Source organism: Corvus brachyrhynchos, unplaced genomic scaffold (genome assembly GCF_000691975.1).
Source record: "Corvus brachyrhynchos isolate BGI_N302 unplaced genomic scaffold, ASM69197v1 scaffold220, whole genome shotgun sequence".
Taxonomy (NCBI): domain Eukaryota; kingdom Metazoa; phylum Chordata; class Aves; order Passeriformes; family Corvidae; genus Corvus; species Corvus brachyrhynchos.
In genome coordinates this window covers 4075322-4099534 of record NW_008236209.1, presented here as the reverse complement: position 1 = coordinate 4099534, position 24213 = coordinate 4075322, and the positions used below count along the sequence as shown (strand labels likewise).

At 41.0% G+C, this 24213-nt stretch overlaps 1 protein-coding gene across 3 annotated transcripts in view; it reads left to right on the top strand.

Annotated features, from left to right (window-relative positions):
- DACH2 (dachshund family transcription factor 2) overlaps positions 1-23508 on the top strand; it is a 162457-nt gene extending 138949 nt beyond the window's left edge. For 2 of the 3 annotated variants that reach the window (XM_017742474.1, XM_017742485.1), the window contains exons 8-12: positions 9044-9189; positions 9723-9870; positions 11232-11375; positions 14407-14472; positions 22497-23508. In XM_017742474.1, the coding sequence (XP_017597963.1) occupies positions 9044-9189; positions 9723-9870; positions 11232-11375; positions 14407-14472; positions 22497-22534 (542 nt within the window). In that variant the 3' untranslated portion in view covers positions 22535-23508. The remainder of the gene's footprint in view (positions 1-9043; positions 9190-9722; positions 9871-11231; positions 11376-14406; positions 14473-22496) is intronic. The other variant, XM_017742479.1, reaches the window with a different exon arrangement.
- The last annotated feature ends 705 nt before the right edge of the window (positions 23509-24213 follow it).

The following is a 24213-nucleotide window of genomic DNA, read 5'->3' as shown; positions in this document are numbered from 1 at the left end:
TTTACAAGTGATGTTTTGTCTTAGGTATGTGCCAGGGGTCGCTGTGAAGAAGGTGGTCACTGCAGAGGTGCCACGGCTGTGAGGCTGAGGAGCTTGGAGCACGTGGCAGCACAGCATCCCTGGCAGCACAGCATCCACCTCCCCAGCAGCTCGGGCTCATCTCAGGGAGGAACACAGCAGATTAATGTCAGATAGCTGCTGCCTTCTGCAGAAAGTTCTCCTCTTCCTTTCCTCTCCCCAATATTTGATCCTTTAAAAGTGCTCAGGACAAGTGACAGCAGCAGACTTCCCAGTTATTAGGCTGCAGAGTAGTGGATGTGGAGTACTTGGTGCTTAGCTTCCATTTATACCCTGATCACAGCTGCCATTTGGGTCAGGAAGAGGTTTTCCTGTTGATAAATTGGCTGTATGCTAGGAAAACTTGTCTTTCCCCAGAGCATCATGTAATTGTTTGGTGGTGAGGAGTTGCCATGGACAGGCAGCTCCACACGGATTGCTGCTGGAATATCCGTGAGTCTGGTCACTCTGTCACTGTGGTGTCACAGCCACACACCAGGGCTGCATTGCTGCCAGAGGGGCTTTTGCTTGCCCTCCTAGCTCACCAGGGGAGGAGGACGGAGGTGAGCCAAATTCTGGCTGTTTCTTAGCCCAAGAGAGAGTTGGTTGTGTCAGGGTTCAGCTCTGTGACCTGTAGTCCCGTAGGAGATACTGGCACTAACTGGTGGCACTGGGGAGTGGAGATGGGCTCACAGGAGGGATCAGGGATGTGCTCTGGGCTCTGTGGGATGGATCAGGAGCTGGGGCAAGGTTAAAGGTTTCTGGAGAAAAGTCAGAATTAAAACAGGTGACCTAAAAAGGGATGGATTTCTCATGCTTAATCAGGGTTTATAAAATCAATGTGTAACTGAACTGAATTCAAACACTGGGATATATAAGCAGAGTCCTTCTTTATTGACATCTGAGGAATTCATAATTCATTCAGAAGCAAACCTTTCAGGTGCTCATCTCTCTGGGTATATTTTCCCGTTAATCATATTTCTCCTAACGATCAGTTTTGAAAGTTGTCTTATTTCTGCAGTGCAAAAAACCCTGCCAGTGAACATTCCCCAATTGCACTCATAATTATTTCTGATTAAAAGTGCCCTGGCCTGACAGCACCAGGGAAATTAATAGGAGAAGCTTTCTACAAGTTTTAGAAGACGAGCAAAGACGTACTCACTCCCTCTTAAAATTATTTAAGCAGGTGCTGTGGGAAGCCATTGCTTTTATAATGCTCTTCAGATGTTTACAGCAAAACATTTTTTCCCAGTGATTGAATTTTTCGAAGTACTAAAATACCACGGAGAAATATGTTTCCCACCAGTTTTATGGCTCCCTGGATGCATTCTATACAAACCTTGTATCTGCCTGGACACAAACACTCTATTGCAAAAAGATATCTTGCCATTTTAACAAGCTGCACTGCTCTGAAAGGATACACTGCATCACCAGTGGGAATGTCAGTACCTTAAGAGTAATACTGCTTTAAGGGTACTATTTTATTAAAGCAGACCTCAGTAATTTGTTCCTGACTGTTATACACCCTTATTTTATTAAAGGTATTTTACATCTGTGGAGGAGATTACTACCACTCCTATTTTCTCCACTGCTTGGCTTTAATGGATGGTGTGGAATATAATATTTATTAAGCCTAAGCAGGGGTAGGCATAATAGCAGAATTGTCCTTTATAACCTATTTTACACAGCTGTAAAATAAACCTTAATAAAGCAAGAATAATTATCCAGGAATATCCAGGAAATGGAGTATTCCTTCTGTTTCAAACATTTGAAAGGCTTAACCGCCGGTTATATGTGTACTTGAAGAAATTGAACTCAATAGTAATAATATTGATATTAGTTTGATACTATTTTAAAATATATTAAGAGGTTAAGTACCTTGTGTGTCATAATTGCTATGTTAGCATAAATCAATACATAACTGTAATCTCTTCATGGTGTTGGCTGTATATGATCCTACAAGATTATCCTGCTTCCTGCATAGCTTTGTTTTCCTGTTTCTTGGTATGATTTCTCTTGGTGACAGTCACTGGAATCTGTCCCAAAGGGAGAGATTTTGTATTAAGGACCTAATGTAGCTTTGCAAACTGATTCCTGATCAGATATTCCAGCAGAACTGCTAAAGCAATTCCTCTCTTCCCCTTGCCTTCTTGATTTCTTCCTCCTGTTGTCCTATTTATATATTTTTTTCATTGTGGAAATGATTTGGACTACAGTTATTACATTAATTATCCAAACTGACATTTTTGCAGTGTGTGAAAGGACAGGGTGGTATGTAAAATAGATGCACTAAGAACACCTACAGTATGACAACAAGTAGCAGGGTAATTGCTGAAAATGAAGTCTTTTCTGCTATCCCTTCTCTTCAACATCTGTTGTTCCATATGGAGTCATAAATATTTGCAACAAAATAGTTGAAGAAATAATCTCAACATTAATAGGGAAAAGCTGAATCCGCGAAGAAAATTGAAGAATCTTTTTTTTTCTTGGCAAGTTTCTCCTACCCATCCTCATCTGACACTTTAAAATCTCAGTGGAGGAATAGTCAGACTACAGTGATGCTTAAAAATCACCATGGAAAAAAACCTTTGTGAATGTTAATAGGAGAGTAAGCTGAGAAAAATTTTATAACCTGATAATGACCATAGGAGGATTTTGTTTTATTTTGTTTAATTTTCCTCCTCTCTTCCATGCCACAGTAATTTTACTACTAACCTTTTATTGAACAGTTCACATTTTCCCTTCTCTCTGTTGTCAGTAGAAATAATCCTCCTCATCGTGCTGAGGAGTGACAAGGTACTGTTACTGCCTGAACACAATAGTTACTTCAAATTGCCATATGGAAAATGCAGATCAATAGTATTTAAGCTTCCCTCTAGATTAAGAAGCAGCTTGAAGCACAGAACAACTTAAAATATTTTGGAATCGAAATTACCAAAACCTGCCTGAGGAGCAGCTCGTAGGAGAAAGCTGGGATAATAATAACATGGACAAACTACAAATTGTAAATAATTCTGAATATAAAAAACAGCCTTTTGAAGGCTCTTTATATATTTATTAGGAGCCTTAGTGGGAGTACTTAGGCTTCTCCTTAATAAACAGAATTTAGCCAGGTGACATAGCTGTATTTGTTTTTCTTGATCTGTATATTTTCTTAATACTGAACTTTAGACTGAAGTTACATGCAGTGAAACTCTCTAGTTCTGATGTTGAGCCAGTGAATTGCTGCACTTTTTAATTCCATTTTTTATTATTATTGCAAACCAAGTATCTCATCTAACTCAGGTCTTTGTTTTTAAGGCTTGAATTAATAAAATATTTTCAGGTGTTTTTACTGCCAGTGGCATGTGAACATCAGAGTATATTGTAAATATGTTGCAGTTATAAATAGATATAATTTTCTGTGTTATTAATGAGAGTACACTGATGAAAATGTCAAAGCTGTATAATCATGCCCCTCTTGATAAAGAGTGCACAGATAAAGGCAGTTTGTAAACTGTAATTTCAGCCTTTTCTAGCGAAATCTTCATTTCTCTGCTTTTTGCCACCTCCTCCTATTCAAACCCCAAGTGGCAGCTCTGTGATGTCCTTTGGGAGGACACACCCTGGTCATTCCTGAGAGCCCAGTGGCACCTGGCTTGGATCAGGAATGGCGTGTCCAGTGGGATCAGGGCAGTGCCCATCACCTGTGCTGGCACTGCTGGGGCACCTCCAGTCCTGGGGACAGCTCTGGGACCCTCAGGACAAGAAGGACATTGAGGGGCTGGAGCGTGTCCAAGGAAGGGAAAGGAGCTGGGGCTGGAGCACCAGGAGTGGCTGAGGGAGCTGGGAAAGGGGCTCAGCCTGGAGCAAAGGAGGCTCAGGGGGAACCTTGTGGCTCTGCACAACTCCCTGACAGGAGGGGGCAGCCGGGGGGATCGGGCTCTGCTCCCAGGGAACAGGGACAGGGGGAGAGGGAACGGCCTCGAGCTGTGCCAGGGGAGGTTTAGGTTGGATATTGGGAAAAATTCCTTCATGGAAAGGGCTGTCCAGTCCTGTCACAGCTGCCCAGGGCAGTGGTGGAGTCCCCATCCCTGGAGGGATTCCAAAGCCATGTGCGTGTGGCACTTGGGGACATGGTCAGTGGTGGCCTTGGCAGTGCAGGAGGAGCAGCTGGACTCCATGATTGTCCAGCTCTTTCCCAACCTCAACAATTCCATGACTCTATGGCCTGCATTTTCCTGCTGTGCTGTAAACAGTGAAAAAGTTTTATTACACACTTGTTCCGGACAAAATCGAGTGATTTCAGAGCACACAGGTGAGAACCTGCCTGGACACAGGTAAGTGGAGCCTAGTTGATGGTAGTGTTCTCTGGTTGTTTCTAGAAGCTTTTAAGGCAGTGTGGAAATGCAGGAAATGTATCTATAATTGTTAGATAGTGTTCTCAAAGTGAAATTTTCTCATGGCAAAGCTCAGTAGTGAACAATGCCTGTATCAGTCACCGGAAAACAAAATGAAATCTGATTTAAAGGTACTGCACTGGATTAATCAGCTACTCCTCAATTGCATTCATTGACCCTGTTCATTCAGGGGCTGTAATTAAGAAAAACAGCAGTGACTTTAAATCTGGCACCTGAATCACAAGGTTAAAGCAGTAAATTTCTAAGTCTGATTGGTGCCTGGTTTACAGGAGGCATCTCTTTTCTCACTGATGATCAGGAGTCTCAGCTCCTGGAAGAGCAACAGTGAGTGAGGGGAAAAAAAGGCACAGGGTTACGGAGGATTTTGGAATTTATTAAGACACAGAAGGCAGGTAACCCTGTCCTTGCAGAATTAGAAACACAAGATATTTGAAATAAACAATGCTTCAGATTACAGGTTTTCATACTTACTTTGCTGTAAAAGAAAAAAACCAACCTCATTTTTAGTTAAGCAATACGGAAGTTGCCAAGATTTAAAATTATAATAAGAAGTCTCATTTTTTCAGAAAACTGATTTTGCAGTCAAAAATTAGAATTTTGGCCCTAATTCTGTAAAATACCCACGTTTGGACACCACGTACCCCTCCTGTGAAGTAGATGTAGAGCTGGAAGTCAGGGATCCTCTTGCCACTATGAAGATACATCAGTTTGAATGATTCTGTCAGATCTTTGGGCAAATGATGCTATTTCAAATACAAATGTTACTTTCAGGGATGAGTCACACAGACAACCCAGCTGATGTTGCAGATCCTCTGCTTTATTTTATTAAAAGTCAAAGGTCCATTAGAGTATCCAGCCTGTTCCGTAACTATGGGCCATTAAATGTAATCCCCATCACTCAGGTATGAAACTCAAAGAATTATAATTGTAATAAACCACTTTAGTCCTTGGGTTTCTGAATTTTATGCCACAGGCAGGGGAAAGGAGTGATCCAGCTACCATCTGTGTCCAAAACCATCTTCTTATCCCTGGCTGAAGGGTTTCTGAGATCAAATGTCTTGGTTAGTAACTAACAGGTTAATAACTGTAAATTCTGTATAAATTGTTTCTCTCTCCTCCATATGCCACGTATTTATTTAATGCATGAGTTACATTCTATGAGTGTTTGGAGGTGAACAGTGCTCACACAGCTCCAGGTAGATAAAGTTTTTAAGGACATGGGAAGAAATAACTTGGTGGTCTAACCAGTGTAAATTGTACCTTTAATTTTTCTCCCTTGTTTTGAGAGGGAATGTGGTGTGTCAAGTGGATCAGGGATGTGACTGATGGGTTTAAAAACATGCCTTCTGAAAGAAAATAAACCAGCTGGCAAATAAAAGTGCCTGTTGGTTTGGGCCGTGCAGGGAGCAATTCACATCCCCCTGTTCCCAGCGCTGTGTTCAGTCTGGAGGTTGATGCTTCATTTGCCAATCCCTGTTCCTGCAATTTAAGCAGAAGACAGAAGATGAAATACTTAAGCATATTGAATTAAGAGCAAGAAACTTCCTAGCAGATTTCTGTGTGCTTTCCCAGGATGATACTCCATTCACTGTTAGTGTTTACTGTGTATTTCTTTGCTCTGCAATATAATTCTTGCTTTCATCTATTCATCTGGATGTCAGCTAGAAATTAAAATAAAAAGACTGCACTCTAAATGGATTCCTGAATGCTTTTATAAAGCATGGCAGGTTTAACAAACAGGCTCGATAAAAGTAGTTCCCACTTTGCTTCAATAATCAGAAAGGTTGTTTGTGTCCTTGCTCAGACTGGAGCTGTCTTGGCTTTATTTCTTGCTTATTCTGTTGTATTGTATATGTGAGTGCAGCTTTTAGCATTTATATTTTTAGTGGTGTTTAAAATCAAAATCCTTAAATCAACACTATTTTTTTTCCATTAAAGAGATGCATTTGATATAGTCCACAAGAAATGCTTCCAGCACATGCCATTTTTAATTGCTTTACCAATTATGATTCCTCAAGTCTAGCTAATAAATTTCTGCCTAACTGTGCACTTACTCAGAGTATGGGCAAGATGTAGACACCGTTCAGATGTGAACACCTATTACAAGATTGAAATAGATTTCTAATGCATTTATCATTCATCTTTGCAGAGTGTGATTTCAATCAGAAAAAAAAATGATGAATGGTTTGACAGTTTCCACCCATATACGCTAAAACATAATATGCTGCTTCTAGTTTCAGCTATTACAGACTTTAACATGCAATGTGACCTTGGTCTGCAAAGCATGTTTGGTTAGCACAAAAACTTAATCATAAGAAGTCATAAGTAGAATCCTTCTTCTTTACTGCCCTTTTTCTGGGACTTGGAAATTTATTGCTTCTGGGACAGGTAGGATATGAACAATGGGCCAAATAGAGTCCAGGGTTATCTCATCTGTGTGAAAACTGCTGCTGAAAATCGATGTGACCTCTGCTACACTGTCATCCCAATTCCCACCCTCTGTGTCCTATTTGTCTTTTGGTAGAAGCTTAGATCTGTGTGCTGTCTCTATGTGTCTCTCTGGGGCCAGATTATCAAAATGAATCATTGCCTGCATACCTCTTATATTTCTATTTATTTTCCTGGTGTTGACTCGGTCTGATGAAATACGATTCTTTTTGCATTTGATCCTCACTGCAGCAAGCAGCACCTAATTTAGCTGTGTCTATCTCTTTAAAGAAGAGTAATACTATTTTGAAACTTCAATCTGCTGTACAGTAGCATTACAAACCATAGACCATGCAACCTGTCTTCACAGTCAATAGTAATTTTCCTTTCGGCCAATTTAATGTTATTACTTTCATCTCCAAATAGCAGAGATTTCTAGAGGTGTTAGAGCAGCTCCAGTTTTGTTATGCATACTTCATGTATTGCTTTCTTCTTCAAATGCCACTTCTGTTTAGTCTTTTGTGACTCTGTGGCTTAGCTGTTATTTCTGTGCAGCATCATGTGTGACAACTAATCAGGTTATTTTAAAAACTCTGCCGCTGATATATTTAAATATGAGAAATGGTGTGTCTGAATCAGCACAAACTTCGTGGTCTGCGTTTGTTACCCGAGCTGGGATTTTTTAAATGGATCACTTAAATTCCATCTAAGATGCTGGCTCTGAGGACGTGTAGAGGTTACTGGCTTTTGTTATTAGTCCTGAAAAATCATTAGGAAGATGCTCCATTTAATGAACTCACAGAGCAAAGACAAAATACTCCCAAACCAGAGATTTCAAAGAATACTTGAAAGCTGCTAATGCTCCTGGTTTGTTGTTAGGTGGATGTTTCAGACACATGGCAAGAAGTGCAGCTCGATGGAGGCTTCTGGAGTGTGTTACACCAGAAAATAGTGCTGCTGTGGAGCTACCCTGGGTTAATCAGTTGTCAGATTATTTTTAAGTTGTTTATTCCTTAAAAACAGGAGTGGGAGAAGGAGACCTTTGGAATATGGTGTGGTCTAATTGTAAATCCAGGCTTTAATATGACCAAGGCACTTGACAGATGAAACTCTGGGGGCTGTCTGTGCAGCTTCCCTGAGCGAGCACTGGCATCAGGAGCTCATGGCCAAGGCAGGGATCACAGGCTTCACTAAAAAGGAGATACTCATCATGATTTCTGCAAGTGCAGGATCATGAGATATATATGTATAGACTAGATTTTCATGAAATACTGCACAGAAGTATTTTTTTAGCATTTCAGAGTAAAAGAAATGTACTGAATTTGGCTTTAGAGACAGCTAGATTTTAATTGTGTAGTTTTCAGCAATTAAAATGAATACGTGGGAAGAAGTACTCACAGGGATCTGAGAGAAGGAATACATCTACTGTCCTAAAATCTGCTTAAATTATTCTATTCAAAAATGGGAGTTCATTGGTGATAGTACTGATTCCTCACCAAATTGAAGGGATTCTTGAAAAAACCAGTTACTAACATTGTTCCTTTCTGGGTACACATTTCTGCTGTCTGTGCACAGCTTGATCTATAACCACACGATGTATTTGAAAGAAAGAGTGAAGGGGCAGCTTCCAGGCCCCAGTTTGCTCTCTGGAGGGGATGCTCCAGTTCCGTGCAGTGCTGGCAGAGCCGGGAGGGGATGGGTGGCTCAGTGGAGATTATTTACTGCTGAGCACGGGAAGGGGAAAGGTAAAGGAGTAAAGAGATGGGATACATTCCTTGATTAGAATTTTGCCAAGGTTATAGCAACAAAAAACGCACATCACAGAATGGCAAACATGATAGAGTGAAGACAGGTCATTCAGGTTTAATGAACTGCGTAATACTGTTATAATTCTGTAGTATAATTCTGTAGAATTTGAAGTATAATAATCTGTACTCCATTACAGCTGTGTTATAGTCTCAGTGTATTGATTATTGTTCTGTACTGTTTTGCAAACTTACCTTGGCAACAGTCCCAGCTGCCCAAAGACTGAAACAATGTTGATTTTACTAACTCACTTGTATTTTGACTTCCAGATAAACAAAATGCTAGTTTCTAGAAATTACAGTCACCTATATTTCCAATGCTTTCTGATGTCGCTTTTAAACCTATCTTTACAGAAGAGGTCCAAATTGCCATTCCAATAATGAAACCAACCTTAGATAAAGTCCAACTGGCTGGACAGGCCTTGCCTCCTGGATTTCCGGCGCCATTTCTTTTTGCTGATGGTCTTTCATCAGTAGAAACACTATTAACCAACATTCAGGTAAATTCTTCTCTACAGGGCCAGGTTATGTCATGATAGATAACATGTTTCTTTTTCACTCTTAAAAAAGTTGCAGAAACTATTTTGTATCTGCAGTTCCTCATCTCTTTTATTTAATGTCATGCTTAGGTTTCTTCTCTCTCTGGTCTTAGCAGTCCTGGAAGGGTTTCATACATTGTATATTTGACTTAATAACTGGCAATAATGGTCATATTGAAATGCACCATTCTCATTATTGCTGCAGTGTTTCTCTCTGCAGTTCCTGAGGTCAGCAGAGACATGGCACTGTGTGTGTAACAAACCACAGCAGCAGGATGAATTAGCCAAAGCTGTACTGAATCATCCCATGCCACAAAATTCCTCATTTTCCTACACCATTGGCTACTTCCAATGCCCAGTTGTGCTCCAGGTCTGTAGGTTCCTGCTTCTAATCTTTCTGTTTTCCTAGAGGGTGTAAAAGAAACAAATGGATGAATTTTGCCACTTCTGAAAGAGAATGGTGTTTTCAGATCTTGCATTTATGTGTGTTTTAGGGCCTGCTGAAAGTGGCTGTGGACAATGCAAGAGTCCAGGAAAAGCAGATACAGCAGGAAAAGAAAGAGCTAAAGATGGAGCTTTGTAGAGAGCGAGAACTACGAGAGAGCTTGGAAAGGCAACTCACAGCTGAGCTGCAAAGCAGAGGTGAGTGAATGAAAATGGAGTTTAGGTATCTATTAAATGTGTAACCCTTTGGCATTTCCAGCTGGAGCTGTCCAGGACTCAGGGTTAGCTGACATCCATACTCCAGTGTAGTGCAGCAGTGGAGCAGCACTGGTAATGAAAGATGTAAATTTCACAAAACCAGAACGAAGCACACATTTCTGTAAGCAGAACAGTGGCTGAAGGATTATTACCTGGAGGGCAACTGGCCTCAGAGAGCTTTGGCAGGTTCTGAGGAGGGAAGCTGGTGCAGTTCCATGGCTTACAGGTGTACTAGCACCACTGTGCCCAGGTATTCCCAGCCCGATTTCTTCATTTGACAGCTTTAATTTCTTTTTGTTTTTGCTGTTACCCTCCAAGCATTGAGGATCTGTCTTACTGTGAGAAAGATATGGCTGTAATCTGGGTATTGAGGTGATTTTTGTCATTACTTCTCTAGCCCACATTTCTGCAGCTTCAGTGCTGCTCAGTTTCTCTTGTGAAGAACTTCAGCCCAACAAAATAGAGCTGTGAGAAATTGTCTGCCCAAGTGCAAGATCTGAAGCAGATAACCCTATATATTTTTTAGCATCAGGAGAGTGAGGTACAGTAGCACACCCCAAATGGGTCATTCTGAGACAAAACCATGACTGGTTAGAAGCTTTTGATAGTAATAGGCAATTAAATTGGTAAATCTGAATTTCTCGCTGTGCCGTTCCGAAGGAGGCAGTATTCTTTTTAAAATTCAGATCTTCATCTGAAGGAAAGGAACAGCACTTCATGTGCCAAAAGCTACTTCTAGATTACATCCGTGAAATCAGGAAGATAAAACGAGATAAGACCAAAAGTGTAGGTGCCAAGTCCTGTCTTCCTGTGCTTTTCGAATGGAAATTGGGTGTGTGGAACTGTCTGGAGTGCCAGATCTCGCTCAGGGCCACCAAAGGGCACTTCTCAGTCGAGTTGTGAAGGGTCAGTAAATACTATTTGCAGCTGTTAAATTGCAGTGGGTGTCCAGAAATGTTGCATCACCCAAGTGTGGTGGGACTGTATATTTCTGTAAAACAAAACTTCAGCTCCCTGTAGGACAGCCCGCTGTGCCCCTCCTGAGTCCCAGTTAAGTCACCAAAAACCTCAGATCATTCACAGATTTGATTGCTCCTGACTTGAAAGAGAATTTCACCAATAAGCAGCATCCTCTGAATTGTTTGGCTTTCAGGTCATCACCACATGCACATCTTTATTGTTACAGGGGTCTCAAGCTAGAACTGCACCTTTGAGTATCAAAAATAAACTAATTTTTTACTGCCTCCATCATCTATTAATTGTGCCCTAACAGCCATTCTTACATTGTATTTACATTTCAGCCACAATTCAGAAACGCTTGAAGAAAGAGAAGAAGGCAAAGAGAAAATTGCAGGAAGCTTTGGAATTTGAATCCAAGAGAAGAGAACAAGTGGAACAGGCGCTTAAACAGGCCACATCAGGTGACGGTCTCAGGATGTTAAATGGTAATGTCTTAGTTGGCCTTTCACAGTCAGCTTAAAATGATGTTGATTGAGTGAGGAAAAAAAAAAATCAGATGATGCACAGAGCAAATTTCAGAATAAACCCCCACAATTCTTTCCTGAAATAATGAAAAATCTATTTCAGGCCATGTGCTCTGGGTCGTGAATTAAAAAAATAAAGAAGTCTGCAACTAGAGAAACAGACAGAGCAGCTTACACAGAGATGACAAGAAATGCTGAATATATTACAGAGAAATCTGTTACAGTGCCAGCTAAGACAATGTGAAATTTGGTTCCTATAAGGTTCTCTGAACTCTTCTCTCCCAGCAGATTCATTTTTAGAACTGCTGAGCTTCATGTTAAAAGCCGTTTGGCTGAAGTTTGCTCAGCCTCAGGACCTATTAAGTTTGTTAAATATGTATCAGCTTTCAGAGCTGACTGGGTTTTGAACATTTCCCAAATACTCTTGTGAAACAAAAGCAAATCAGTTCATCTCCTAAACAGTGATTAAGTTCTGGCTACTGGGAGAATTTGCCTTTTGTGCTTAAGATGGTTCTGACCAAAGTTTAGAGCTTTGGTTTGAATCTTCAAGACTGAACCTAGTTGAGATTTGATTAATTTCAGGTTCTGCAGCTCAGGTTTAGTCTGTGCATCCGTACCTGAAGTCTCTGCAGAGGCTCAGGAGTCAGAGTGACACTCAGTCTCTGCTGCATTCTGGTGTCCTGTGGTGTGTTAATTTGTGCTGCCTGCTTTGGGCACTGCTAGAGACTGCAGAGTGCAAAAACTGCCTGACTGCTGAGCAAAAATAATGAATTTGGCTTGTGTGGAGTTCTCAGCTGTGAGAGCTGCCCAGACTGTTCCCTAAAGCCAGGGCAAGGCTGTGTGTGTGAGCTGCCACCACAGTGCTCTGCGGGACTGTGAGCCGTGATTTATCAGGGCACCCAAGGGATATAAACCCTGTGAGGATGAGAGCAGCATCTTACAGAAGCATCCTCTCATCTGCTGGTTTATAGCCCTGCAGAACCCTGGAAGCAGGGACTGGCTGGCGTCCCTGGAGCACTGGCAGTGGCCAGGGGGGATTCAGATGTGGATTTGCAGCCGCAGTCGCACCATGATGGGGGACAGTGACCAGGGGAGAGTGGGTGGCCAGAGCCAGCAAAAACCTTCTCCACCACGTCCACTGGATGAGACAAATGCCCAGACTGGATCCCATGGACAGAACCAGCACCTTGAGATGAATGTCAGAAAAAACCTAAAATCCTGATGTGCTGTAAGGTCACTCTCCTGGGTGCTGCCACTGCAGGGAAGCACCTGCTGCTCACACACCAGCCAGGAGCACCCAGCAGTTCTGGAAGCCACAAATTCAGGGATACCAGCGTGCCAACAGTGTGATTAACACACCTTTACATCTGCTAGTGTGGGCCTGGCTGCAGCAGTTTGATTTGCAGGCACACTCAGGTAGTCATATATATGTTAGTGCCTGCAAGAAGCTGATATTTACATGCTAATCTGATTGCGCATGCAAATCAGGTAGCTCATTAGCATCTTAATCCACAATTTAATTGCAGGTACAATTTTATGACAACAAAATGTGAAGGGCTATTCTGAGTATTTTTAATTTAACTCTGACAGTCTGTCTCATTTAACAGATGCTGTTACTAGTTACAGATGACTTTGTCATTTTTGGTATATACAACATGTACTCTGAAGGGTTTGAAAAGAAAGAACCTTTTCAGATTGATAGGTCAGTGCCCTGCACTTGCCTTCAGAACAGGAATCTGAGTAAGGAAAACCCTGCAGAATAGCAGTCACTTGTAATTTTATAAGTAAAAAGTTGTATCTGTGAAAATACTGCTTTTTTTGGATCATATATACATTTATAGAGCTGTATATGCACACACGACATATATTTCATTTACACATTTATTGCTGAGCTATTGCTCTCCTGTAAGGACTGTACTTTGCAGGGTTGCCCTGCTTTCACACAGAGCTCCGTTACTGCAGGGTCACCAGCAAAGCATCACCTCTGTGACAGATCCTGACACTCCAGCTGAAGGGATCTGTGAAAGCAACAGTGCAATTATTCTCTATTTGAGAAAGTCCAGAACAGGCATATTGCACAGAAAAACTCCCAAACTGTGCACACAGCTCTCTTTCAGGTGTGGGTTTTTCCTTCCTGCAATTCCTAAGTGCTGTATGATAAGGGAAGCAGATGTTTCTTCAGGATTTGAGGTGCCATGGATTCAAATCACATCCCCTTCATGCTAATCCTTGTTGGCACAAGGTGGATCATGGCATCTGTTATCGTAACACCCTGGGGTGTTGGAGCCCCCGCCCCCACCCCAAGGACTGTGCAGACAGAGGTATCACCAACATGAAATTAAATAGGTCCAAAGTGAGTGTCATGAGACTCCTTCTCAACTTGAAAAAAAAAAAAAAAAGCACAGTCCTCTTTGGAAAGCTCTTCTCAGAGATCTGGAAATATTTCACATAATATGACAGCTGTAATTTTGGTTTGGGTGGTAACACATGCTCACACATCCCGAGCTGAGGTTTGAAATGCAATTTGCACAGTTCTTATCTGTAACATGCACTCACACAAACTGATACACACCCCCCAAAACTGTTGCCTGGCCCTGGCTGTATTCTTCAACTCTGTAATTTGGAGGTATTTGGCTATATACAAGAGTCAATGTAGTTTAATATTATCACAGTTTAATTTTGACTTTTATTTTTCATGTGTCAGATGCCCTCATTTTCCAAGAGGATTTTGTAGACATATTATTACCACGTGTTGGTTATTATCTGATCGTCAGACAAATGTGAAGCACGTTAAAAATAATTCACTGTGAGACCAGTAATGTTTGCACATTTTGGAAACAATTTACTACTGAAAATTCTATGAGGACCAAATGTTTTATGCAAGACCAATGTTAACTTGGAGAGCACCCTAGTTTGCTATAAATATTTTTCTAAAGATGCCTGAGAGAGGGGCAAAGGGGAATGCATTAATCTTCAGTCTCCCATCTTTCAGATGCTGGAATCCCAGACATGGAAATAGAACACAACGGAACCCAACATGACAGTGCAGCAATGCAAGGTGCAGTATGTACCACAGCTTCTCACCTGTGTGCTTGTCATTAAAAATAAGTGAAATGCAGAGTCATTTTTTTATCTGTTTTCCTGCTTTAAGATAAATGTGGATTACAGAACTTCAGTTGGTTTTGCTGTTTGATGTAGAAAACCTTTGTAAGAACCGTACTTTACAAGATCAGAAATTAACTTTAAGTAGACGTGGTATTTATCTGAGGTGATATTTAGAGGTGATATTTGTATTAAAACTGATATTTATCTACCAGGATAACACCCTTAGTTCAAAAGGGATTTTACATATGATTTACCTTTGTGAAATATTTTACCTCTGGTCCTTACCTACCTGTTAAGATCGCAGGTGTTTTCAAAAAATACATGAACTATAAGTGAAAAAGAAAAGCCATGTTCACATTATGGACATCTATCTGGTGCTGCTTTTCCCTCACTGTTCAGTGGCTGTGTGTGAGTGCAGCACCTCCAGGTGTGTTTGGAGTGCTTCCCAAAGAGCAGTGAGTGAGTTCTGGCTGCAGGTCTGAGACATGAGGAGTTGTGAAATCCTTCTTTGGGGGAGCCGAGGCAGGGAGCCCCAAGGGATATTCCCATGCCCCTTGGAAGCCTCTTCGAGCCACACAGAAACTCCACAGTCACCTGTGATAAAATTTGGTCTGAACAATTTGAACATTGAAATTCTCTGATTTTGGTGAAAGTCCACCTTGTAGAGTTTTTCTCCCTTCAGTCCTGTGCCATGTTCATTCCAGACCCTTCAGTTCTGTGCTGGCTGCTCTGGCAGCCTGGAGACAGCTGCCTCTTCCATAGAATTGCTGCTTCTTAGGGCAATTCCACCCTTTCTATTGCATCATGTAATGGTAATGTGCAAAAATCCCCTGTGCTGAGGTAACTAAAGGCAGTTTGTGCAGACAGGAGAAGGGCTGCAGTGCACTTAGAGACACAAACCTCACTTGAGCGTTTCTCTTCAGCTGGGGAAGGTTTGACTTGCATACCTCTGATATGCATCTGTTGTCCATCTGTCATCCTTACAGGAAAGCTTTCAAATATTTCTACTGCTGTCTCTTCTTGTGATTTTAGGTTCATATACTCTGTATTACAGAGCAGGAGAATCACAGCTTTATTGTAATGCAGATAGATACATCTGACATATGTGTGTGTATATATGTGCACATCTGATTAGAGCTGTGCTCTAAATATTGCAATTGGAAAATCGCTGCTGCCAGAAATAGTCAAAATATTGCATGAGCACTTGGGACACATGTATTTAAATTCAACAAGTGAAATGTTCCTAACATTTGTGATCTGTTCATGGTATCTGCTGAGAGGAGTGTTCAGTGCTCTTCCAAACAACTCTGCGAGTCAGAGGTGCATCTGGGCAGACTCTAGCAAAGAAAAGAAAGGAAATTTCAGTTTTCAGTTGAAGAAAAACCATTACACTTGGCTGAAATATGTCTTTACATCAAAAATTATTAGAAATACTGTGAGGAAAGTGATGCACAGCCATTTCAACAACTGCTTACTCCTGGAAGGAGTCAAGAGAACTTTCTTACGTTACCTGTAATTTATTAATACACAGTAAAACCTTAAAATTTTACCATTTTTATTTCAGGTTGCGTTTTTTTGGGTTTTTTCTTCTTTTAATCTGATCCCAACTACATCATCCCTTCAGTTGAGAGACGTTTTGGCTCAGGAAGTTTTTGTTCGGGTCAAAAGCGTGGCCCCAGGGAGAGCTGGATATTCCCTGTGTTCAGTGTCCCTGGGCTTGGAGAGAACAGGACATGGCCTGAGCAGCAGGAGCTGCAGCCCTGTCCCTGTTCCTCCATGGCAAAACCATTCCCTTCCCTTTCTGCCCCTCTGGCTCTGACCTCCCTGGCCTGGTAATCCTGCTTGTAGGGAGATGTGAGGAGCTGAGCTAAAGTGAGGTCACTAAACACTCTCAGCTGATAAAAAGCTTTCTGGAGAGCTCTCCATGGAGCTTGTTTAGATTTCAAAGTGTTCCTGTTCTGTAGCACCGTCTCTTTCATTTTTATTTATGCTGATACTGTAATAACTTTTTATTCTCTTTCCCTTTGATTACCATTCGTGTTCCTGACAGCTCCTATTGCTGCTGCAGCTCTAACAATTGGAGCACACTCCCTCACTGCCCCTGTCATTTGCTGCCTTTGTTTTTCGGGCCCTGGGAGGAGGAAGGGGCAAAACACATGTCCCTAATACAAAGCTGTTTCCAAGCTTCCAAAATCTCTTTCTATTGCTCAGAAAAAAAGCTTTAGCATCAATGCAGAGCTTTCTTTTTCTGTTGTCAATAGCTCTGCTGGACAGAAATCTATCATTCACACAGTGCTTTTCTTTGAAATTCAATTAGTTCCACTGCCAGTATCTCCTTAAGACGGTTTAAAGGAAAATTACAGAACTACTGCACAGCCACCTTTCACAGTGATTAAGTCGTATCATATTTTATGCTCATTTCTTAAAATGATTTTATTAACACAAGCTGTTCATGTACTGCGTTTCTGATCTGCATTATAAATCTTTTCCATTTAGTTGACTCATTTTCCCTCTGCTTTGTGTATTAATTGAACAGAAATTTCATGCAGACAAGACTTACAACTTTTTTGAACTTTACAGTCTAAAGCCTCCATCCTCCATATCCCAGATCTAATTCAGAGCTGGAGCTGGTAGGTTTATAGCTGGCAGAAGATGTCAGTCAGTGGTAGCTGCAGTGGAGCAGAGTAGGGGATGAGCACACAGACACCCTCCTGCTCCTCCTTGCACTGCTCACTCCTGGGCCAGCACCACAGTGCATCAACCATTTTATCAGCCAATCTCCCTTCCACATAAAATAAACATACTGGGTGTCATTAAGTGCACCTTCAGATCAATGATTTTTGCAAATGACATTCAAGTACCATTCGAGTAGTGCATTTTTGCTGATAAAAGCAAATTAAATTAGCACAACTACAAGTGTGCTGATAAAAACTAAAACCGAACAGCAGCACCATTAGCTAACAAAGTAATATTTTCTCTTTACTGCTTTCTGCCATTTAGTTATTATCCTATTGGAAATCTAATTATAATCCTTTTACTCCCTAGTCAAACTTCACAGTTTTTGCAAGCTTAGCACTGACAAGTGATTTCATTACATTTGATTGCCCGCGCCCAGATTGACTTAACTTCACTCCGAGACCTAAAAGCCCTCTCAGTTTCTCAGATTCCCTGTTTGCACATTACAGCAACAGCTCCTTTAATTAATTAGCATGAACAGCAGTAACATGAACTGCTGAACAGAAAATAACATCATTTTATGATCGCAGGGAGACTTCTCCTTTCGCATGTTTATACCTTAGTTAACTTTTGTATTACAATATTTCATTGTTAGGGGATATTGGAACAATCAGCAAAGCAATGTTAGCTTAAAATCTTAAAAAGTAGGTGTTACAGTAATACTTGATAACAACAATTTACGAAAAAATAAAATACTCTGAGTTTCAGGAAGGAGGCAGCAGCATAGGCAGGCAGGCCAATGTGCTTCACTGTGCCTGCAACAAGAGGGTCACCCAGGGCTGCTGCTGCTGCTTTTGTTTGTGACATAACCTGGCAGAGATTTGGCACAAAGACTCTCAAGTTACCATGAATAACATTTTATATTTATCTGTTTGTCAAAGATGAAGGACTGTTGAAGTTTGGAATGTATTTTGGGTTTGATCATTTAGAAAACTGGGCTTTAGTTTATTAATAGTCTGATCTAACCAGTGAGTTTTCAAATCAAACCTGCTATATCTGTGTCTTAGGCCTGTTTTCTTCCTCCTGCCCGAGCTTTGTTCTCTCCTTCGTGCATGTCCTCCTCTGGAGGCTGTGAATTATTAAACCCCTGGTAGTTAGCTCATGCTGTGTCATTGCAGAGTCTCTAGAAAAGCTCTTCTAAAGCTCCCAGCAGTTCCCAGATGCGACTCCGTGCCCACACTGGCCACGTGCAGCTGAGAGCTGCCCCATCAGCTGCTCACCAGGAACGGGGCCTTACAGTGACTGAATTGAAATCCTGGGTTTAGTACAAGTTTCTTTAGCTCTGTTTACATGGATGAGGAAATACTTGACAAGGTTGACTCAGCAGCCAAAGTGGGGAAGAAACTCTAACCCAGCAGCTCTGTGAGTGAGCAGCCCTGGAGGGTCAGGCACCACGGTCCTGAGGGAAGGAGAGGTTTTGGTACCAATCTCAAGGCATCCCCAGGGGCTCAGCCAGCTTGAGACATCAGAGAGGGCACCTCTGCAGGGGTGGAGAGATGCCATAGGGAAGTGTGAGGGATTAAAACAAACCAGCCTTTGCTGGTTGCTGCTCACAGAACCAGCATTTATTGACCCTGTTCTTCCTAGGTCTAGAGAGAGCCATGCCCTGCTCTTTCACTGCTCAGTTTGAAGGATATTTGCAGATCAGAGAGGTTTTGCTGGACGACTAATAAGCAGGCAAAGAAGTCATTTTTGCTTGTCATTCAGCTGAATTGACGGTCAGCCCAGGTCCATCTTTTCTTCATGGCAGCAAGGGGATCCTTTGCTGTGTTTTGGTAATTGCTCTGGTCCTTACCCATGATCAGGGGCCTTCCATGCTTGCAGTACTCCTGTGTCCCAAGGGATTTAGGGAAGGAAGGTTTTTCTCAGGGGTGTGATCCACAGTAGAAGCAGACTGATTTTGTCTGATTTTTCCTTTGTACAAAGACACTGGTTCAAACTAATTAGCCCCAGCTTTGCAAGTTAATTTATTGTTACAGCATTGCATTTCCCATGTGTTGCTTCATCCAAAGCTGGGCTTGGCTCTGATCTAACTGAGCTGGTGTTTACCCGGTCTGGGAAGGGTGGAGAGCTCAGCTCCTGTGCAGTTGGACACTTGTGGGGTATCCTGTAGGATTCCTAGATCCGAGCCCTGGAGCAGGAGCTGTGCAGAGGCTCTGAGAGGGCCCAGCCTGGCGCAGGGCTGCCCTCGCCTCCCCTGCCCCTGCTCTGGCCACACAGCCAGCTCTCAGCTCCACCTGATCCTATTCCAGCTGCTCTCCCAGCTCCTCCTCCAGCTCAGCTGGCAGAGCAGGATTCCCAGTTTATTATTTCATCCCTGCTGCTCATATTCTCTGCAGCCTGTAGTGCTGGGTTGTATCTTATAAATTACATGGATAATGTACAATTATTGATACAACATATTTATCTATTTTCTCACTGTGTAGCAGATCCCAAATTTTCATTCCTCCAGTGAGTTTCTCCACAGTTCACACTGTCTCTCAGATCCCTGGCAATCCCAAGGTGTAGCTGCAGCTGGAGTTTCTTCTCTGCCTGGACTGGATTTGCACACCAGCATTGCCAGGGCACATTGGGAGGGTACATGTGAAAATATTGTTTTAAAGTAGTTTCAGGGAAATAAAGCTGAATTCTAAATTTAAACCAGAGCTCTTACAAACAAAGCCTCACAAAGGATTCAGAAAATTCAAAAAAGAAAGCAAAAAGTTGGTGAATAAATATGCAGATGATGATTATTGCCTTTGGATTCATCCTTTCTGCACCCATTAAAACCTTGAAAGAAAGAGACAAATGGTAATGCTGTGCCTAAAAAGAGTGCAGGAGCTGCACCTTCCCTGGGCTACAACACGGGCAAGAGAACGCCATCCTGAGGGAAAATTCCAGTTATTAACACAGACTCTGGCTCACCAAGAAACTCGGAAATCTTTACTTGTCTTACGCATTGTGAAGGGGAAAAAACCTCCTTTCTAAATGTCTTGCTTATTAAGCCAGTCATGCATTGCTCTGTAGGCTGTAAAGCAGTGTAACATGCACAGGGGGCTCATAAGCATATTTAGTGTTAGGGAATATCATTTATACAGTTTTTATATTGTCAGTATTACCCCTAGAGAATGAGATTAGGCTTTAAACTACTGTAAATCTACGCTTTTGCTCACCTTTGTATAATTTCATTTTTTAATAGAATGAAGCCCACATAAATGAATATTTGATTAAGGGATAAACCTGATAAAAGAATACATTTATGGCACACAGATTTATTCAAATCTTTGCTATATAATACGGTAAAGTGCTATAAAATGGTCTGTAGCTTGCAGTCAGCTGCACTGAGGAGATGGTGAATATTCTCCAGAAAAGATTAATTTGACAACATCACATTGTCTTCCCTGTGTAAGTGGGGGCACAGCTGCTCCCAGCACGTTAATTCCTCAGAGGTGGTTGCTGTGTGACGTGGTTAATGCCATGAAATTCAGTTTATTGCACAGCAACAAAAAAGTATTTTAATTTCTGGAGAATAATTGAGGGTGTTATAAAAAAGGAGATATTTAACTATGCACTTTCTGTTCACTGATCAATGGTGTCTCCTGGGTGGCTGCACTGGGTTTGAGCTGTGGCATTTACTTTTGTCTCTTAGAGGTATTCCAGATACCTCCACTGAACTTTGCTTGAGAAATAAAGGGAATTGGAAGGAAATATGGAAACCTGTTCCAAAGTTTAGTCAGCCCACAGTACCCTCAATGTCTTCATCTTACCTTAATTTAAAAAATAATACTTAAAATTTAATAAGAATATAAAGAACAGCCTCCACTGGGAAGAAGCCATGTGCAGCTTCCTAATGATCATGAGAAAAAGAAAAAAAAAACACAAACAAACCCCACAGTGTTCAATCCTTGCATTTCTGCTCACCCCCCCAGGCTTTAGCAATTCCCCACTAGGTTTAAGACAAGCATTTTCAGCAGCCAATGGCCTGAAACTAATTTTAGTCCTTTCTTTGGAGGCTCCCAAACGTTCCTCTGGAGTTGTTACGTCCCTGGCTCTTGTGATCTTTATTTGTGCTTACATCCAAAATACATATTAAATCATGTTGGTTTGGAGAGTCTGAGCCTCCTTAAAACCACGAAACATTCAATTACTAATTAGCTGTTTCCTGTTCCTAATGAAGTGAACATGTCGGATTTGGATTAAAATTCAGCTACTGCTCTCCTCTGTTTATGGTTCCAGATGTTTTTGTTTTATCTAGGAGGTTACTTTGACAGCTACTGCTAAATGATAAATCACTCATATTATAGCTGAAATGCATTTTGAAATTGAAATGTGGCAAACTTGGAGATTGCTCCAAGGATCAGTGTCAGTTTGCAGGTCAATACTTGTTCGTTCCTTAGGAGTGCTCAGTATTGGCATATGTAAAACAGTAATGGGAGAGATGTCAACATTATACAAAATGCTGCTCCATATTATCATTTTGCTATCATCTTCCAGATCAGTACTTGCGGATTTAGCTGGGTGGATTCATGATTCATTGTATAATGAACAGGAATATGGATTCTTGTTAGCTTCAGTTTCTGTGGGCATTTCAATATTTATTTTTTTCTCTGGGCTTAAAGTTGCTTAATGTGAAAAATCACGGTTGATAGGTACTATAACTAGGAATATTTTTATGAAGTGCTTTTCTGCTTCATTCTCTAAATAAAGAAATAGAATTTTAAGCAAAATGTGGTGGTTTCTGAATGAAAGAACAGTTTTCCAAGAACAGATCCTGATTTACATTTTTTGAAAGCAATGCAGTTTTGGTTTAACACCCTGTTCCCTGGCAGGTTTTGTGCAGTGACAAGGGTGTGTGGTAAAGCTGGTGCCTTGTCCCTGGGTCTGTCCCAGGGAGGCAGCAATCCAACACGGGCTGCCTTTGGGAGAAAAAAAAATGCCTTAAAGAAAGGAAATCTTAATCAGTGTTCATAACCTGTCCTGAGCCATTGCTGGCAAACACCAGGGCAAGTGGTGCTGGGTGTTTGTCATTTCTTGCGGGCTTGACCAGGTGTTGTCACCCAGTGCCTCCTTTCCCTATACAAAATGTGCCCACATGCTGGACAGTTCAGTTCGTATCACTTCAGTTTATATCACTTGTAGATCTGGTCATTTGAGGAACAAAAAAATCCACAACCAAGTGAAGAAACCACCTAAGAGTCAGTTAATTATGAAATGTTCAACTGTGCAATTGACTTTTTTCTTCTTTTTTTCTGTTTCCTGCAGAAAACAGAACATACATCAAGCCGACCATCATGTACTGAAGGAACCACCTACTGCTGAAAAATCTATGATGACCACTATTTGAAGACTATATAGTTCCTGAGAAATGTCCCTTCCAACCTTTGATGCCTTCAGTACTGTGTGAGGAACAGGATTTGTAGCATGAAACTTGAAGGACAATTTCAAGCAATTTACTGTTGCTGCATTGAAAACTGCCGTATTAAGAAATCCTGAGACTTTTTACAAGCTTACCATACCAAACCAAGCCTGTCACAACAGATCATTTTTAGGTCCCCGGAGATAGAAAGGAGTTTTAGTATTTTTAAGCACATACATGAATTATTTCCCCTCTCCACCCCGCCCCAAAAAAGAACTTTTTTTTTTCCTTAGGAGGTGGCTATTACTGAATAGCAATGGCACAATGATTTTAAGCCACAATGGTCCTCACTGGCTGTACATCATACAAGTCCAGTTTATCACTGAAACTGTTCAACATGGAGCTGTTTCGATTGTGTTTATAAATTAAGCTTTGTTTACTGAAGCAGATACTCGATATATATTACGTTTTAAAAAGAAATGTGTGTACATTTTTTAAAAGAACGATGTAAAAATTGTCCTTTCATTAGATGACCAATTCAAAAGTGTGAGCTAAACCCTAATAGCTGACGTAATATGAGGATTATAATTGATGCTTTTTTTTTTTAATGCTCAGTTCAGCTTGGCTTTTGGTCTTTTAAGATGGAAAAATGAATATGCAGTAGAGTGTTAGATAATGGAAACTTTTAAGTATGGTTTCTCTGTTGTACCATATTAAGTTAAAGTACACATTCTTTGTTAAAAATGTTCTTGCTAAAAATACAGTATTAAAAAGTTTTTTGTTTGACTTTGGAAATCTTTTAAGATTTTTTTTTGGACTGTGAATTCCCATAGTAACTGTACTAATGCAAACCAGTGTTTTGCACTAATTAAAATACTTGAAGAAATGACTTAATAAAGAGGGTGGGTTGGTATTAAACATTTTCCTAATTATTGTTATGTTCCAGATTCTGAACTTTGCAACTGAAACGTTCCCTTCTCAAAACATGGGACTGAAAGCTGGTTGGAGTCAGGTGGAATTAAGTGATCACCTGTTCCCTCTTTACTTTCATTGCTGGGTCAAAGGCACGGTGCTTATTTACTTACAAGCTCCTGTTGATGTACACATGGTTACACACATGTGCCCTGAATATAAATCACTGTCACTTAAAAACAAAAAAGACCTTTAAATAGATCTACGAGGCATATATTTCCTGTGATTATGTTTACTTCTGTCTGCATCTATGTGTGGAGTGTTCACAATTTCTTCCATTTTTAGCACTGCGTTTTTTTCTCATTAGCAGGCTTTTGTAAACAGGCTCTGCCTCTGTGACACAGCAGAATGGAATCACCTGATTTTTTTGTTCATAAAAGAAATGTTTTAGCTTACCCAGTGTCAGTTCAAAGAAACATGTTGCCCTCTGTTCTACAGGTGATCAGGTGACTTACCAGAATATTCTTCCAATGTACAAATTGGGTTTGTTCCATATTATTTTTATAACAGGTGTTCTAATAACTGCATTAATCATGCTGCTGTTGATCAGTCAATCAAAAGTTGAATGATACAAAGAAATAGGAGCATTAGGAATTGAATTCAGAGTCCTCCTGATTCTTAATAAATGCTCATGTGTGAATAAAACATTGG